General features: G+C 63.1%; 1 protein-coding gene across 1 annotated transcript in view; it reads left to right on the top strand.

The window, feature by feature from the left end:
* The window catches only part of ARHGEF10L (Rho guanine nucleotide exchange factor 10 like), a 153,286-nt gene that overhangs the window by 81,642 nt on the left and 53,940 nt on the right, over positions 1–17,704 (top strand). Inside the window, 11 exon segments of the mRNA XM_055574325.1 lie at positions 832–909; positions 2,072–2,251; positions 3,046–3,162; positions 4,379–4,471; positions 5,208–5,381; positions 10,031–10,176; positions 12,291–12,305; positions 12,527–12,708; positions 16,013–16,027; positions 16,030–16,127; positions 16,549–16,676. Coding sequence (XP_055430300.1) covers positions 832–909; positions 2,072–2,251; positions 3,046–3,162; positions 4,379–4,471; positions 5,208–5,381; positions 10,031–10,176; positions 12,291–12,305; positions 12,527–12,708; positions 16,013–16,027; positions 16,030–16,127; positions 16,549–16,676 — 1,226 coding nt within the window.

Raw genomic sequence — 17,704 nt, 5'->3', positions numbered from 1 at the left:
GCACAATGGGTTCACCCAGGAGGCTTTAAAAAGCCCTGCTAGCCAGGTAGCACCCCAGAGCAATTCAGTCAGTGTCCAGGGTGGAAGCCACGTGATCCCCGTGTGCAGCAAAAGCCCCACCCCCGCCCCCGGTTGCAGCAAAGGCCCCACCCCCGTGTGCAGCAAAGGCCCCGCCCCCATGTGCAGCAAAGGCCCCGCCCCCGTGTGCAGCAAAGGCCCCACCCCCGCCCCTGTGTGCTGCTGTGTCCACGTGAGGGCTTCCTGAGTGGGTGCTGGTTGGGCCGCCCCGGGGAGACACTGATTTGGGCTGAGATGGGGAGAGAGGGGAAGGGAAGGGCTGGGGTGCTTAGCCTGAAGCAGAGTCCACTTGAGCAGGGTGGGGGTATGCGCTCAGGACTGTCTCCTGGGAGAGGGGTCGGTTAAGGATCAGATCTGTAAGTGGCGGGAGCTGAGATTTCAGTTCCGTCTAAGAGCTCTGTACAAGGGTGGTCCAGAGACGGAGGAGGCCTCCCGTCCCGTGGAGAAGCGTGGTGGTTCCCCATCCCTGGATGGGCCTGCAGAGACCAGGCAGGACCCGGGAGTCCCCGCGTCCCCGGACCACATGCTGCCATCTGGGGAGCATGGGGCGTCTGTCTGGGGTGGGTGGGCAGGGGCTCTGGGTGGTGATGCCAGCCTGCCAGGCTCCAGTGGTCCAGGAGTGGCTCTGGGAGAGACCACTTCCTGCTGCTCCGCTGGCTGTCATGACGCCTCTCCCCATGTCCTGGTGCTCACCTGGGCACCCTTGGCACCGTTGGCACGGGTGCTGACTGATCATGCTCTCTGCCTGAGCAGGTGGTCCGGAGGCACATCCTTGGCTCCATCGTGCAGAGCGAGGGCAGCTACGTGGACTCTCTGAAGCGGGTCCTCCAGGTATGACTCCAGGGGCTTCGGGAGCCCTGCGAGGGGCACGTTACAAGGAGTATTTGGGGGCTGTGGGCATTTTTCAAGGGAAGGAGCCAAAAGCCAGTGTTTCTAGGGAGCAGCAGGAGCTCCGAATGGGGGACACCGAGAATTCCAGGTGCCTTGGTGCTCACGGGATGACTGGGTTTTCTGAAACGACGTTGGGGTTCAGTGAGATGAGGTCTGTCCCGTGGCCCTGAGAGAAAACCCAACGGCGCTCAGTAGCGTCTGACTCTTTGTGGCCCCGCGGACTGCAGCCCTCCAGGCTCCTCTGTCCATGGGGTTCTCCAGGCAAGGATACTGGAGTGGGTGGCCATAACCTCCTCCAGGGGACCGTCCTGATCCAGAGATCTAACTCAGGTCTCCTGCACCGCAGGCCGATTCTTACCGTCTGAGCCCCAGGCCTGGACCTGCGACTGTGAGCCCTCTGGTGCTTGGAGGAGATCCTGCCTCCTTGTCCCTTTGGGGTCCCCGGGGAGGGGCCACAGCTCCCCATGTCTGGGAGCTCCTGGGGTGGGGTGTCGGGCTCACCCGCTCCCTTGCCATCAGAATGCCCAGGAAGTGCTGAGTAGATCCCTGCATGACCAAGGTGTGCCGGCCTGGTTTATTTAGTTTACGTTCCGGAATCAGTGACTCTTCAGGGATGTTGTGGGCTGTCTGTAAGGACCCCGGGGAGGGGCATTGTTGGGGTGGGAGAATGCTCAGAACACTCGCTTCCCCTGCCGAGTTTGGATCCACAGTGGAGGGGCCCAGACCTCGGGTAGGTGGAGACAGGATACCCCGTGTTTCTGACAAAGCCGGCTGGAGACCGTGGCTCTCGGTCTCACTGTGACGTCGCTGCCACTGCTCCGTCAGGCAGACTGGCTCAGTTGTGGGCAGAGCCGATCCGCGCCAGCCCCTGGGGCCTGCCTCCGTGGCGCCCCTGCAGGCAGGCGTCTCCCCCAAACCCAGCTTCCCACCGAAGTCACGGGGTGGGCTGTGGGCGGTGGAAAGGCCCAGGCTGCTGCGTTCACGGAGACCCGTCCAGGCGGGGTGGGGAGCGCGGGTCCGCGGAGTTCTGCTCGCCGCGCCCAGGGGGCCCTGAGGGCAGTGGGGGCGGGCCTTGGGGCGCTCACCCGCCGCCCCGCCGCAGGATTACCGCAACCCCCTGATGGAGATGGAGCCCAAGGCGCTGAGCGCGCGCAAGTGCCGCGCGGTGTTCTTCCGCGTCAAGGAGATCCTGCACTGCCACTCCATGTTCCAGATCGCCCTGTCCTCCCGCGTGGCCGAGTGGGACTCCACCGAGAAGATCGGCGACCTCTTCGTGGCTTCGGTAGGTGTCTCCAAGCCCCCTCCCCGGCCCGCCGAGGCGCACACCGCGGCCCTGACGGGCGTGCTCCGGCGGCCTCCTGCGTCTCTGCTCCCCGTGTCCACGCCAGCGGGTCCCGAGGGTAGCAGCGCCCCAGTCGGCCCGGCCTAAGCCGGGGAGGGCATGACAACGTGCCGCGTGTCCTGGCAGACGTGTCCCGGTCTGGGGCTCGCCCCCAGGAGGCTGGCCGCTGTGGGCAGCCACCCGGCCCATCTCCAGTCCCCCGCGCGGAGCGCTCACACCGAGCAGGGCCCGGCCCCGGAGGACCCCAAGGCGGGTCAGGGCCAGCCCGCTGGGTCGTACGCCGCCCGGCGATCTGCCTGTTCCCAGTGCCCCCTGCAAACTTGGGCTCCCTCTGGGCTCAGCTCCCCATCTGTGGAAGGAGGGGATTGAAGGTTTCTGAAACGGACGTCTGTGGGCCCCAGAGAGATGCCTGGGGTGAGAGAGGGTCAGGTTAGCAGAGCCTGCTTTGGGAGCACCGTCCTCGGTGGGGGGCGTGGGGTGGGGGATGTGAAGCACAGACCCGCCGGCTCCCTTCGCAGGCAGCCGAGCTCCCCGGCACCACCGCCTCCCCCCCGTGACCTGGTGTCTGCGCCTCTGCGCCCTGTCCGCTGCCCGCACTAGGAGACAGGTTTCCTGACCTCCAGGGTAGCTGAGACCCCCTGGGAGCGGAGGGCTGTGGCTGCGGGGAGGTGGGGGTGCCGCCCGCCCCCTCACCTGGATGTGACCCTCCCTGGCTGCCCCCACGCCTGTTTCAGTTCTCCAAGTCCATGGTGCTAGACGTGTACAGTGACTATGTGAACAACTTCACCAATGCCATGTCCATCATCAAGAAGGCCTGTCTCACCAAACCTGCTTTCCTCGAGTTCCTCAAGGTGGGTGCAGGGGTGGTCTGGGGCTCCTCCCAACAGGGCCCCCGCCATGGCGGGGGGCAAGGAGGCTTCTCAGGAGGGGGGACACTGTCCACCGTTTCTCTGGTCCAGGCACCTCTCTTCTTTCCTCTGGGGCATCCCCAGTCCCACAGGAGATGAGCCCCTGCTCCCCGCCCCTAAGGGGGTGATTGAGAATTAGAGGGTCCGTAAGCCGCATGGGATCTGGAGCTTTGACAGGAAGAAGAGGGCCGTGACGTCTTGCGGAAGGGGGCTGGGCTTGGGTGGGTGTTCAGGTGGGACTCAGTGCTGGGGGTCATGTGGAGAACAGAGTCTAAAGGACTAAAGGTCTGGGGTAGCCATGGGGCCACATCCCCACCCCCCCTCCTTGGTGCACGGTCATAATTCAGACGGAGACCCTGCCCAGCAGAGGGCACAGGTGGGCTGGGACCCCCAGCCTCAGAAGACACACCCACAGTCTAGATCCCGGAGGGACGGGGGGCTTTCTCAATGGGGTGCCACATGATGCAGGTCCTGGGGGGATGGTGGGGTTGAAACAGAGGGAGACGGGAGAGTGTCTTCCAGGTACCAGGGTGGTGGGCAAAGGTCAGAGGCAAGTCCAGCTGGATCCTGGGCACAGGGTGCCCAGGAGAGAGGCGCAGAGCCTCTGAGTTCAGTTTAGGTAGGTCCGGGCCTCAAGCCAGGGCCTGGGATGTCATAATGCAGGCATTGGGGTGCCGGTGAAGTTTTGGGTGGAAGCGGAGGCCGGTGGGGACGTCCCTGGGTTGCAGGGGCCGAGGTGTCAAGGTGGCAGGTGGTGGTGTGGTGGAGACAGAAGCGACACCCAGGGCAGTGAGAAGCCCCATGACCACCCCGCCTTGGGATTGGGCCCGTTCACCTTACTTTACGTGGAGGGAAAGGTGGTCTCAGCTCCTTCCAGAGGCCTGGCCTCTTGAATAAACGGCTGAAGGGCCTAGTTCTTGCACTTTTGGTCCAGAGGCCTTAACGCGGTGCTCCAGGCCCCCGAGGGTGTGGGGCTGCGCAGGGGGCCCCCGTGCTGGCAGGGACCCCTGGCTGCGGACCCAGGGGCCTCCCTGGCTCTTCCTTCGGGCCCAAGGCTGACCAGCGTGCTGGGGAGAGGAGCCTGGGTTGGCACAGGTGTGCCTTGGGTGCCAGCCTCTCGCCGCGGACGCTGAGTGAGTGACACCGCCTCCCCCAACAGCGACGCCAAGTGTGCAGCCCCGACCGCGTCACGCTCTACGGGCTGATGGTGAAGCCCATCCAGAGGTTCCCGCAGTTCATCCTCCTGCTGCAGGTACCGCAGCCGGTTCTGGCGGCCACCGCCCCACAGGGTACAACCGGGGCTGGTGCATGCCTGGTGGGGTCGGGTGGGAGGCCTGGCTCTGCCCTGTCACCCATAGCCCTCATGTAGGCCGTGCAGGGTGGGCAGGGGCTCGGCCCCCAGCCCCGCTTTCCTCGCCCCCGGGGTGGAGCCCATTCAGTGCGACCGCATCCTTTCCCTCCCCTGGTGGGAACCTGGTGACGGGTGCAGACAGTTGCCCACAATGGTGGGGGGCACGTGGAATCCAGTGCCCTCGGGGCCCCTGGCAGGGCAGAGAGGCCCTGTGAGGGCTTTGGTCTTGGCGCTCCAGGCTTCCTTAGGGAGTGTCAGCCCCCACTCTGGGTCCCAAGAGCTTGGAACAGCCCCCTTGATTGCCGGGGGTCCTCGGTCAGGAGGTGAGCCCCCGAGGGCCCCAGCAGCGTCTTTCCTCTGTCCTCAGAGTGGACAGCTGCAGGAGTGGGTCTCGTCTCCACACACTCTCCGTCAGTGAGTCAGGGCTGGGTCCACCCGGTCACGTGACTTCACGTTCTCACGCGGTGGCTGTTTCTCGAGGCCTTGCTCCCTGTCAGGCCGCAGCTCCCCGGGCTCCTGGCTGGGTCCTTGTCCAGCTGGGTATCTGTGGGGACTGTGGAGGCTGCGGCTGTGGCCCCAGCCAGTGGAGGGTCTGCTGGGGTGGGGGTCTCAGTCCTGGCTGCCCCTGCCCCCACAGGACATGCTGAAGAACACGCCCAGGGGCCACCCGGACAGACTGTCGCTGCAGCTCGCCCTCACGGAGCTGGAGACGCTGGCCGAGAAGCTCAATGAACAGAAGCGGCTGGCTGACCAGGTGGCGGAGATCCAGCAGCTGACCAAGAGTGTCAGCGACCGCAGCAGCCTCAACAAGGTGGGTGCCGGCCCCGCCCACCGCCCCTGTTGCCCGCCTCCCAGCACCTCCAGGTGGCTGAGAGGGGTGGCTCCTTGCTCCTCTGGGGTTTGCAGACCTTACCTTGACCGTAAGTCTCTCTTTTTCCTCCCCCTAATATTTATTTATTTATTCTGATGGTGCTGGGGCTTTGTTGCCGTGTGGGCTTTCTCTGGTTGCAGCATGGAGACTTCTCTTGTTTCGGAGCACGGGTTCTCGGGGGCATGGGCTCAGTTGCTCTGCGGCCTGTGGGATCTTCCCAGACCAGGGGTTGAACCTGTGTCCCGTGCGTTGGCAGGTGGCTTCTTAGTGCCTGGACCTCCAGGGAAGTCCCGAGGAGCAGTCTTGACTAGACCCCCTCCCGCCCACCCCGACATTAGTTACCAGTCACGCGTTTTTAGGGTAAAAGCTGATTTTATTTAGCAGTAGAATTGCCAGTAAAGATGCCTAAAATGATAGCCTAGTAGTATGTTTAAACAACTGAGCTGTGGAGTCAGAGTCTGGGTTTGAATCCGGATTTTGCCACTGATATTCACTGTGGGGAATCACCCAACTCTCTGAAGCTGAGTTGCTTCCTCTGAAACCTTCCTCTGAAATGAGTTTGCCAGCACCTGAGCCTTAGGGCTTCTGCAAGGCCAAGGAGAACACTGGCAAAGCGGCAGACCCAGAGCCCTTAATGCAAGGTGGCCGTGGTCATTATTACTGTTATTTTTTAAGAAAAAAAAAATCCATGCCATATTTTGAGATTACAACTTAGAAACATTCTAGCAAAAAAAAAAAAAAAAAAAAATCTTAACTTTCAGATGAGTCTATTAGCGAACCTGTTTTTTAAACTATTATTGATTTATTTTATTTTTGGCTTCAATGGGTATTCTTTGCTTTTTTTTTTTTTAATTTGCAGTGAGCAGGGGCTGCTCTTCGTTCTGGTGCACGGGGTCTCATTGCGGGGGCTTCTCTTGTGGGCACAGGCTCTGGGCACTTGGGCTTCAGTAGCGGCAGCTCACAGGCTCAGCAGTTGTGGCTCATGGGCCCTGGGACACGAGGCTTCAGGAGCTGTGGTTCAAGGGCTCAGTGGTTGAGGCTTGTGGGCCCTGGGACACGAGGCTTCAGGAGCTGTGGTTCCAGGGCTCAGTGGTTGAGGCTTGTGGGCCCTGGGACACGAGGCTTCAGGAGCTGTGGTTCCAGGGCTCAGTGGTTGTGGCTCATGGGCCTTGGGATACGAGGCCTCAGGAGCTGTGGTTCCAGGGCTCAGTGGTTGTGGCTCTTGGGCCCTGGGACACGAGGCCTCAGGAGCTGTGGTTCCAGGGCTCAGTGGTTGTGGCTCGTGGGCCCTGGGACACGAGGCTTCAGGAGCTGTGGTTCCAGGGCTCCGTAGCTGTGGCTTGTGGCTCTAGAACGCGGCGCTCGGCAGTTGTGGTGTGTAGGCTTAGGTGCTCCGAGGCACGTGAAATCTTCCTGGACCAGGGATCGAACCCGTGTCCACTGCATTGGTAGCTGGATTCCTATCCACTGTGCCACTAGGGAGGTCCCTAGAGAACCCTGTTTTTAAAACACAAAGTTGGTACGAGAGACTCAGTCACCTCCCGGAGTCACCTGTTGGTGGGCTTCAGTCCTGTGTCTCCTTGGTGGCTTGTGGCACCCACAGCTTGCAGCTGCTCCCACATCTGGGAGGTCCCCAACCCCGGGCTCTGCCTCCTTTCACTCAGTAGAGGGTGGGATTTGGCCCTGATGGTTTGCGGGGAGGCGACCACGCCCCAGGATACTTAGCAAGAACAAGAGTTGTTCTCTGGGGAAGGGACATCGTGTAGGGTCACAGGAAGGTGTTCAGATCATCCGGGGGAGAAACTGGGAGTCTCCTGGCTCTGTGCCCCCAAAAGCAGAACTAGGGCCGGTGACTAAGGTCAGTGGGATTTCAGCCACAAGGGGGAGGACTTTCTAACGTTTGTGAGCGTCACCATGAGTGCCCTCCCCACGTGGCCCGCGCTTTACAGCCTGTGATGCTCTCTGACCTTCACTGTGATCTTTGATCTGTACCACGGGCCCGTGGAGCAGGGCCCGCACAAGATATTCTAAGCTTCGGGGTCCTGCATCTTAAGACGGTCCCACCTCAGGCCAGATTGAGGCTGCACACGCGTGCTCAGGCCCACACAGGACTTTTAAGAAGATGAAATTGGTTGCCAGCATTTAGAAATGGAGAAGCGTCCCACAAAATGTAGACACATTCATCCTCTCGAAGGGTTGGAAGAGCCAGCATCCTGGCCCACCTTCCCAGCTGGGCAGCGGCTGCCACGCCCCCTCAGTCCCCATCTGGGTCTTTCCCCCGAGGTTACCTGCTGGCAGCTGGGTTTGCTCCACCCGTTCCAGGAGGATAGAGCTGGGAAGAAAGATAGGGCAGGAGAGGAGCCCCCACCCCAGGGTACCTCGTCCAGGATTGCCCAGGGTGGGCCTGAGGGGTGAGGGCGTCCCTCCTCCCCACCCCGGGGCAGGGCTCCCGCAGCCCTCTAGTTTGGAATGCCTCTCAGGAAAGTGACTCCGACCCCGTCACAGCCGCCGTGCTGGCGTCTGAGGGTCTTTACGCTCGAGAAGCATCTTCTTCTGTCTCCTGCTTTCGCTCCTCTTCTGCGTCGTGAGGGTTTCTCTTGCTTTGGCTCACACACCTTTGAGGTCACCTGGGAGGAGGAACCCCTTCTCCTTATGCCTGCTCGGGAAGGAGCTGTGCTCCCCTCTTCTCTGCCCACTGGGGGGACACCAAGGCCGTAGGAGCAGTGGCCTCTGGCGGGAGGTCAGGGAGACCTGTCTGGTGTTGGGAGAGGGACCGAGAGCCCTGAGCCCGAGTTTCCCGCCGTCAGGTGGCCGTGCTGGGTGTGTGCGGGGCGGCGGCGGCGGCTGCACAGCGCACCCTCCCTGGGCAGGGGAGCTGGTCCCCGGCGTGGTCTTGGCCACTCTGAGCCCAGCGCTGAGGTTTCCCCCTTGCCGCCCGTCCCCCAGAGAGAAGTGGAAACGAAACTGGGTGTGCTCAGAGCGGAACCGTGTTGGCTGTTTCAAAATGTGCCTGCTCAGGACCTGGCTGCAGGGGGCTGCTTGTGCAACATCCGAGCTTTCTTTCGTTTTTTTTTTTTATCTGCCTAAGTGGCAGGAGGGTGGTTACCAGAAAGCAGGGGACTTTCCTGTCCTGCGTTCCGGGTCACGGCACACGTGGCCGTCTTTTCTGCGGCCTTCAGAGTCCCAGCTGTGTTTTCACAAGCCGGTGGTCAGCTGGGTGGCGGAAGTTGTGAGGTGGGGGAGCCCAGCCTTTGCAGTCATGGGGGGACCCCTGGGGTCCCTGAGATTTGTGTGTGTGTGTGTGTGTGTGTGTGTGTGTGTGTGTTGGGAGCCATGGGCCTTTCCCTGCCTCCTCTCACCCCCAGCCTGGAGCTTCATGGTGTGTGGCCAGCTGCCTTGTGCTGCAGACAGCGCGTGAGGCCCGGCTCCAGCCTGCCTGCTGCTCAGCCAGTATGGGGTCTCGGCAGGCCGCTTTACCTCGGGAATGTCTGTCTTTTCATCTGGGAATGGGGGGCCTTGGGGCCCTCGAGCTGGTGCAAGGAGAGGTGGGCTCTCTGGTGGCATGTGGAGCAGCTCAGGGTTCTGTGATGCCCAGAGAGACATGGTTCTTCAGAGGATGGCAGGGTGTTCTCTCCGGGAGAGGAGTGACCGGCCCTTTTTCTTGCGAGGATGGGGAGGAGGGGGGTGGCTATTATGAAAATGAACTTGTCTGAATACTCCTCTTCTTCCCCCGCAAAACCCCTTCTTAGCAAAGACATGTTTTCCGTGGGTCCCTGGCTCTGATGGCGGTCCTGTGCTGGCTGGTGTCCAGCACGGGATGGGCACACGCCTGCCTGGAGGCGTGAAGGTCTTCAGCTTGGTTGGCATGGTCCGAGGGCTGCCTCGCTGGCTAGCAGAGCCCTCCCAGCCCCGCACGAGGCCTTCCCTGAGGCCCGCGGCCGACACGGGTCAACAGGTCAGGGTGAGGAGCGGGACCTGCCTTCGGGCCAGGAGTCTGCCTGCTTGAGGCTGCGAGAGCTGTGGGGACAGGGGCCATCTGCGGGGTGTCCCACCGTGGGGCCAGCTCCCTGGACGTCACGCAGGGCAGGCACTTAGAGGGGCCCTGCATTTGGGTTAACGCTCTGCCATCACTGTCTTGAAGTTCTTAATAATTCTGAGTGAGCCCCGTCCAGGGCTCTGCAGGTCACGCAGCCAGAGTCACGCGTTCCCTTGGCGATGCAAGCTTTGGTGCCCTTACCCACTTGACAACCGAGGAGGCCGAGGTATGGGCAGGCAGCCTGGCACCTGCCAGGGGGCTCCATGGCGTGCCTCGGGGCCAGGGTCGACGCGTGCTGGAGCCGTGCTGGCGGCAGGGACGGAGCGGGGCTGGCGGGGGCCAGCTCGCCCGAGCAGGGTGCTGGCCGCTGAGGGGCTGGTGGTCAGTGCCTCTGGTCCCCAGGGGTGGAGGGCGTGGTCCGCCTCACCCCGCCCCTCCCGGCCGTGGTCCCCTTTGGGCGTGGAAGGACCGCCCTGGGTATTTGGCACAGTGATGTCTGCGGAGCAGCCCGTGAGCAATGCTGGCGTTGATCTTGCTCTGTCTGCTCCTCTAGCTTCTGACCTCGGGCCAGCGGCAGCTGCTCCTGTGTGAGACGCTGACGGAGACCGTGTATGGTGACCGCGGGCAGCTGATCAAGTCCAAGGAGCGCAGGGTCTTCCTGCTCAACGACATGCTGGTCTGTGCCAACATCAACTTCAAGTAAGCGGGCCTGGCCATCACCCCACCCCAGGGAGCCCTCCCGTTGCGTCCCAGTCTGCCCCAGCCGGGGTCCTGTGTGAGCCTGGCTGAGGTCTCCGACTATCTGACTTCCTCTTCATCTGTCTTTGCCGCTATATCCCTGGTCCCCAGAGCAGGGGACCTGCAGAGGTCACTGAGGGCCAACAGCTGGCCACTGCACAGGGTGGGCTCTTCTGGAATTCTGTCCTCAGGATGGAACAGCCTCCTGAGTTTTGACCACTTTGAAATGCAAGAGGGTCTTCCCTGTGTCCAGCCCGGATCCCAAATCCCTGCAGCAGCAGCAGCAGCAGCAGCAGCATCGTCATCATCATCATTTTTGGCTGCGCCATGTTTCATGTGGGGTCTTAGTTCCCAGACCAGGGATGGAACCTGTGCCCCCTGCGTGGGGAGCCGGTAGTCTTAACCACTGGACCGCTAGGGAAGACCCCCAAGTCCCTGCCGCTTTAAGTCAAGTAGGTTTTCCTCTAGCTAGATCACAGTGTTTTTAGCACGAGGCTTTGCCTTTCCCACCGCCCCCCACCTCCCTGCCAGAACCTGGTTTCCTGGTTCTGGGTCAGAGGTTGCAGAAATGCCTGGGGCCAGGCCGCCGGGCCTGCCTGGAGCTGGGGCTGGGGTTAGAGCCCTGCAGTGGGGCGAGGGCCATGCCTGAGGCCTGAGTCCGCAGACTTGTGGCCCGAGGGTTGCAGTAGCCCTCCGGAAATCTTATGTGTGGCTCCTCTGGGGAATTCACAGAAAGATTGAGACATCCAACTTCTCTTGAAAATGGAAGGTCCCACTTTCTGGGCCCACACTGCCCGGGACCACATGGGCCTGCGTCTGGGCTATGTGAGCCCTTTACTGGGCCTCCCCGGTGACCCGGGTCACTCCCGTCTGCTGCTCGGTCCTTTGTGCTTCGGGGATCGTGACCCTTGACCCCGTGAAGGCCAGCGGGGCCTTTCCCGCCAGGCTCTTAGCCCTGCCAGTGGAGGAGAACCTCATTCCTCACCATTTGGCAGCGCTTTAAAAAACCCCGGAAGCAAGAGCTGGCAGCAACACCCCAGACCCACGCGGAAGGAGTCGCCCTCAGTCAGGTGCCGACCCTGCCCGGCTCTCCTGCTCGCTCAGCCTCTGCCCCCTCTTCCGTCCGTCTGATTGTCCTTCGGACGCTCACTGGACCCTAACTTGGCGCCAGTTCACAGGTGTGGGCGGGACCCGGCCCTGGTAGGGGCCTCAGGCCAGGGAGCCTCTGACCCAGATCAGTGCATCTCTGCCGAGGACGGACTCTTCCATGCACTCACTCAGGCACTCTCTCACACAAACACTGCAGGTTTTTATTTTTTATTTTTTGCCTGCACTGTGTGCCATGAGGAATCTTACTTCCCTGACCGGGGATTGAACCTGAGCCCCCTGCATGGAGCGCTCAGCATGGAGTCTTAACCACTGGACTGCCAGGGGTGTCCCCGAGCTCTTTAATTAAGTCCTGTTTGCATCCTGGGCTCCATGCAGGTGCCAGGGATCTGACCGACACCCTCTCTGCCCTCCTGTTGCTTGGAGCCTCCAGGGTGTGAACGTGTGATGGGGGTGTTGTTGAAAAGTGAAAGTGTTAGTCGCTCAGTCGTGTCCGACTCTTTGTGACCCCGTGGACTATAGCCCGCCAGGCTCCTCTGTCCATGGAATTCTCCAGGCAAGAGTACTGGAGTGGGGAGCCATGCCCTTCTCCACGGGCTCTTTCAGACCCAGGGATCCAACCAGGATCTCCTGCATTGCAGGTGGATTCTTTACCATCTGAGCCACCAGGGAAGCGATGAGGGTGTTGGTGGCCCACATTTGGGGGGTCATTTTGGGTAACTTGGGGTGAGTCATGTGACTTGTTTGAGCATCAGTATCCTTTTCTGAAATAAGGCAGGCTTCCTAGCAGGGCCGTGGTGGGAATAGGGAGGCTATGGAAGGCTAGCGTCTGGCCTAGGGAGAAAGCCCTCCACGTGGTCCCCCTCCGCCCTCATGTGGCCCAGCCTGGCGGCTGCCCCCCCAAATAATCTCAGCGCCTGCAGAAATCGCTCAGTAACAATAATGACCCTTCTTGTCTTTTTCCTCAGGCCTGCCAACCACAGGTAGGGTTCCGAGGCTCGGGGTGGGAGTGCGCCTCTGGGGCTGCCCTGGGTTCCCTGATGCTTGTGCCTCCCCCGCTGCCTGCTCCACCTGCTCGGCTTGGCCGAGGGCTGTACTGGGCTGCGAGGTGCCTGGCTGAGCTGACGTGCTGAGGAGTGGCTCCGGGCTGACCCTGGGGCAGGCGCGGCGGGCTCTCCAGGGCCGTGTCCTCTGTCCCTGGCAGGGCCCAGCTGGAGATCAGCAGCCTGGCGCCCCTGGGGCCCAAGTACGTGGTGAAGTGGAACACGGCCCTGCCGCAGGTGCAGGTGGCGGAGGTGGGCCAGGAGGGCGGCCCCTACGACAAGGACAACGCGCTCATCCAGCACGCCGGTGCCAAGAAGGCCTCGGCCGCGGGCCAGGCCCAGAGTGAGTGCCCGCGCCCCTCCCCTTTTCCTGCTGTTTGTAGCTGTGCACAAGCACCCATGTCCCTACTCGAGTGTGCAAACGCACCCCCCTGCATTCACCCCTCCACCCCACCGCCGCCCCCATCCCAGCCTGTACACCCTCACGTGCACGCACACACAGGCACACACAGGCGTGCACGTGCGGTGACCTTGGATCCGAAAGCATGACCTCTAGGGCCTGCCTGGCCATTGCCTGCCTCCCTGTGGGACTGCAGTTTGCCCATCTATTCTGTGAGGGGCCCAGGTGGCCTGTCCCCAAAACCCGCAGAGCTCAGGCTCAGGGTGGCCTAGCTCTCCTGGATGCTCCTTCCCCGCCCTGACCGTCCCCTCAGACTCTGTCCGATGACGGGGACAGTGAGAAGTGGGGGTGAGCGGCTCCCCCGTCCGCCCGCTTCCTCCGTCTCCTGCTGCAGGACCTCCTGGCTGCCCTCCCTGTCCTGCGCGCCTCCCTCCCTGGGCCGACCTTCCAAGTGCACGCCAGAGCTGTGTGTACCCCTGCACCCGAAGCGCGCTGGGGGCTTCCCGCTGCCCTGGGGTGAGGCCCACACGCCTGTCCCGGGGCCCACCCCCACCCCGCCCTGGCCCCCGTTCCTGGGGGCTGAGTGCCCTCCTGCCCCAGAACCTTCTCCTGCCTCTGCCCTTTCCGCGTGCTCTGCTGCTGCTGGTGTTTGTCTGGCTGCCCTGACTCATCTTGGCTCAGGTGACACTCCTCCAAGAAGCCTTCCCGGTTCCTCCGGGGCTGGCCAGGGGCCGGCCCTGTGCTCTGTAGGCCCGGCTGTGTTCTCGCCTCGAAGGCGATGCTCTGGTTGCCATCTCGTCTGCTCCTTGGTGTGACTGTGGCCCTCCGCCCGGGCGTGTGGTGGGTGTTTACACACATTTGCCAAGTGAATGGAGGAGGTCACTGCGGGGCAGCAGGAGGGCCCTCTTGGCCGGGACACCAGCCCTGTCTCACCCTAACCCTGGGGGTGCCTCTGAGGCAGGGGCTCACCGCACACTCTTGCCCTCAGGGGGCCATACCCGCTTCACCCGCGGGGTCTGCCTCCCCAGGCTGGGAGGCAGGCAGTGGGGGCTGTTCTGCGTTCCTGGCTGTCTTTTCACAGAAGCCCCCCGGGAGGGGCTCCTGGCCCGCCTGCCCTCCTCAGAGGCACCTCCAGCCCAGGTTCTACTCCACTTTCCCCGGGACCACTTGGACTTCTGCTCTGGGACCCCTCCTCCAGCCACTGTTTTATCTGTGACCGCATTTCTCAAAGTAGAGGGCTAGGGTTCCAGATCCCCTTCAAAGAGGAGAGAAGAAATCCTTGTTGAGCCCCAGTTGGCCTTGGATGAGTTTTTATTATATTGTTATTCAAATATGTGCAGATCTAAGACGAGGTATAATATTAATAAGCTTCCTCTGCTTCTATCCCTTGAGCAACCACCACATCTAAACAGATTCACAAGCGGAATAGAAATGAAGCCACAAAACAGTAAAACTCAAATTAGCAGCATTAATGGAACGTGATGGATGAGGTGGTTTTGCTGGAATGAAGTCGCTCTCAGTGTGCGTGTGACTCTCTCACGGGCCGGGTTCTCTTGAGCTCTCTGCGCCTGTACCCTAAGGTGCCTTGTGGTGGTCCCCGTGTCCCTCCAGCTCGTCCCGCCAGGGTCTCTGCAGAGCCCTCCTCTGCCCTTCGCTCGGTGGGAGCCTGTCTCTTATGCCCACGCCCACCTTGCTCCATGTCCGTTGCCTGGAGGCCAGCACACGGTACCAAAGTCCACGTGGCTCCAAAGTCAGGAAGCCCTCACACTGGGCAGCAGGGCGTGGATTTCTTCCTTTCTTCTTTTCTGAACACACCACGAGGTTCGGGGGATCTTAGTTCCCTGACCAGGGATAGAAGCCGTACCCCCTGCAGTGGGAGCACAGATTCTGAGCCCCCGGGCTGCCAGGGAAGCCCAGGGTGTGGCTTTGCAGCCCTTGCATCCAGGTGACCCAGGATGTGTACCTGTCTGTTAGATGATCATCCGGATGAGAATCCAGATTACGTGCCGCTACCCTCCCCTGGGGCTCCACGAGACCTCAGCTTGGGTGACCACGGCGGGGAGAATGCAGCCGGCTTCCCTAGCCTCGCATTTAGAGCCCCCCGTCCGGTCCTGCGGGGCCCCCGGCTCTGTTTCTCGCTGCCCTCCCCCCAGGGCCTCAACACTGCAGTTGTATCCTCCTCAGAGATCTGGGTGCCGTCACCCCAATCCCGCCTCTGTCCCATCGCCCCGATACCTTCCTCCCTAGTACCTCCCACCATCTTCTTAACTGACGCCTCCCCCACCCCACTGAGCTTCCCAGGCAGTGCCAGTGGTGAAGAACCCGCCTGCCAACGCAGGAGACGGAACAGACACAGGTTCCATCCCTGGGGCAGGAAGATCCCCTGGAGAAGGATATGGCAACCCACTCCAGTATTCTTGCCTGGAGAATCCCATGGACAGAGGAGCCTGGCGGGCTACAGTCCACAGGGTCGGAAAGAGTCGGACACGACGGAAGCGACCTAGCACGCATGCGACCCTGACCAGGTCATCAGTTCCACAAGAACAGGGACCTTGCCTGTCTCGTGCCGCTTTCTTTCCAACACGAACGATCGGACCTGCCGTAGAGCAGGCTCTTAGAGCATCTCTGAGCTGCGGGCTGTCCACGGGCTCCCTTAGCATGGCTGTTTTCCTTCAAGGCGGTGCTCACCGTCCTCCTGGGCCCGCGAGGGCTCCTCTCCGCTCCTGGCACAGCTGGCTGTCAGTCTTGTGGTCTCCTGTGACCCTCTGCATAGACTGAGTGTGGCCCAGACCCTAGGCGCTAGACTACCTCCCCGATTGGATTGTCCCTGCTAGTAGACGAGAGCCTGGTGACGTTTCCTTCCGTATCTATAGTGCCATATCCCCAGGGCGACACCTCTTCTTTCTTTTTTTTTAAGATGTGTTTTATTTTATTCATGGCTTTTCTGCCACCCGCGGGCTTTCTCTCCTTGCCTGCGCTGGGCTCCTCTCTGGCTGTGTTGTGTGGGCTCACTGCAGTGGTTTCTCTTGCGGAGCGTGGGCTCTGGAGCTGTGGCGCATGGGCTCGGTTGTCCCGCGGCTCGTGGGATCCCCCCGGACCGAGGATCCCCCAGGGTCTCCTGCACTGGCCGGCGGACTCTCGGCCGCTGAGCCCCCAGGGAGGCCTGGCAGCCCTTGGCTGCTGCAGTGAGTGCCTGCTGGGGTTCCTGTTGGTGCCTTCCCCACCCACAGGGTCTCTCTCTGCCCAGATAAGGTGTACCTCGGGCCCCGCGCCTCTTCCAGGAGCTTCAGGACCTGCAGAAGGACCTGGCCGTGGTGGAGCAGATCACCCTCCTCGTCAGCACGCTGCACGGCACCTACCAGGTACCCAGCGCCAGCTCCCCTCGCTCGGTGCCCGGCGTGCCCTGGCCTCGGGGCCCCCCAGCGATGCCGGGTGACGCCCCTGTGGCTACTGGGAGCCCAGTGTGTGTGGTCTGTGGTTTGGGCGGAAGCTTTGGTTCCGGTTGACCAGGGCCCAGTTGTGGGCATCTTTTTGTTGTTCCCGGTACAGAGTCTGGTTTGTCCCGCAGCGCCTTCCCAAGCCTCTTCCCAGGCTGGGAGGGTGTGTCCCTTTCGAAGGAGGGGTGCTGTGGGGGTCAGAACCAAGGCCTGGCGCCCAGGGAGTGGCCGAGCGCGCAAACCCCGCTCCTCTCCCCCCGGCGGGCCCCAACTGCCCTGGAGTCGTCGAGGGCGGCGCGGGGGACAGCGGGCTGTGTGCTGACGTGCTTGGCTCCCTGCGCCCTAGAACCTCAACATGACGGTGGCTCAGGACTGGTGCCTGGCCCTGCAGCGTCTCCTGCGGGTGAAGGAGGAGGAGATCCACTCAGCCAACAAGTGCCGCCTGCGGCTCCTGCTTCCTGGGAAGCCCGACAAGTGAGAGGAGGGGCCGAGGAGGGGGTCTGTCCTGCTTGGGGCTGGGCGGGGCTGGGCGGGGCTGGGCGGGGCGCGGCGGGGGTGGGCGGGGCGCGGCGGGGGTGGGCGGGGCGGGGCGGGGCGCGGCGGGGCGGGGCGGGGCGGGGCGCGGCGGGGCGGGGCGGGGCTGGGCGGGGCGGGGCGGGGCGCGGCGGGGCGGGGCGCGGCGGGGCGCGGCGGGGCGGGGCGCGGCGGGGCGGGGCGGGGCGGGGCGCGGCTGGGCGGGGGTGGGCGGGGCGCGGCGGGGCGCGGCGGGGCGGGGCGCGGCGGGGCGCGGCGGGGCGGGGCGCGGCGGGGCGCGGCGGGGGTGGGCGGGGCTGGGCGGGGGCGCGGCGGGGGTGGGCGGGGCGGGGCGGGGGCGCGGCGGGGCGGGGCGGGGGCGCGGCGGGGGTGGGCGGGGCGGGGCGGGGCGGGGGCGCGGCGGGGTTGGGCGGGGCGCGGCGGGGGTGGGCGGGGCTGGGCGCGGCGGGGCGTGGCGGGGCTGGGCGTGGGCTGTGCCGGCGCAGTGTTTGGCACAGAGCAGATGCTCGTGGCCGAATGGATGAATGAACGAAGGAGCCGTTCGTACCCGGGTGAGCCCATCCTCTGTTGGGCTGCTCGGACGCTGCCAGCGGTCGGTCGACCGTGCCATCCCCTGGGACCAGGTGCAGCCAGCCTCCCCCAGATGCCCGCCCAGGAGCTGGCGCTCTGTAGACCCACACCCGTTCCACAGGCGTTTGTGGACTTGACGCAGAGATGGAGAGGGAGCCGTGTGGTCCCCACTCTGCAGGTGGGGAGGCGGGGCCCAGACGTAGGAGGCGGGGCCGGGTTCTCAGGGTCCTCACTCCCAGTCCTAGGCCGGGTGGTGAGCGGTCAGAGCCCAGTTTGTGACCCGCTGGGTCTGTTGCACAAACAGTCAGACACGACTGAGTGCACGCACACGTGTGTGGTGGGGGCAGGCGGGGAGAGGCTTACAGGCTCTGTGGCTGCAGGGCAGGGGGGACTAGAAC

The sequence above is a fragment of the Bubalus kerabau genome, chromosome 3 (assembly GCF_029407905.1).
Source record: "Bubalus kerabau isolate K-KA32 ecotype Philippines breed swamp buffalo chromosome 3, PCC_UOA_SB_1v2, whole genome shotgun sequence".
Classification (NCBI taxonomy): Eukaryota; Metazoa; Chordata; class Mammalia; order Artiodactyla; family Bovidae; genus Bubalus; species Bubalus kerabau.
The sequence above is the reverse complement of the archived record's forward strand: the minus strand, read 5'-3'. Positions and strand labels throughout refer to the sequence as shown.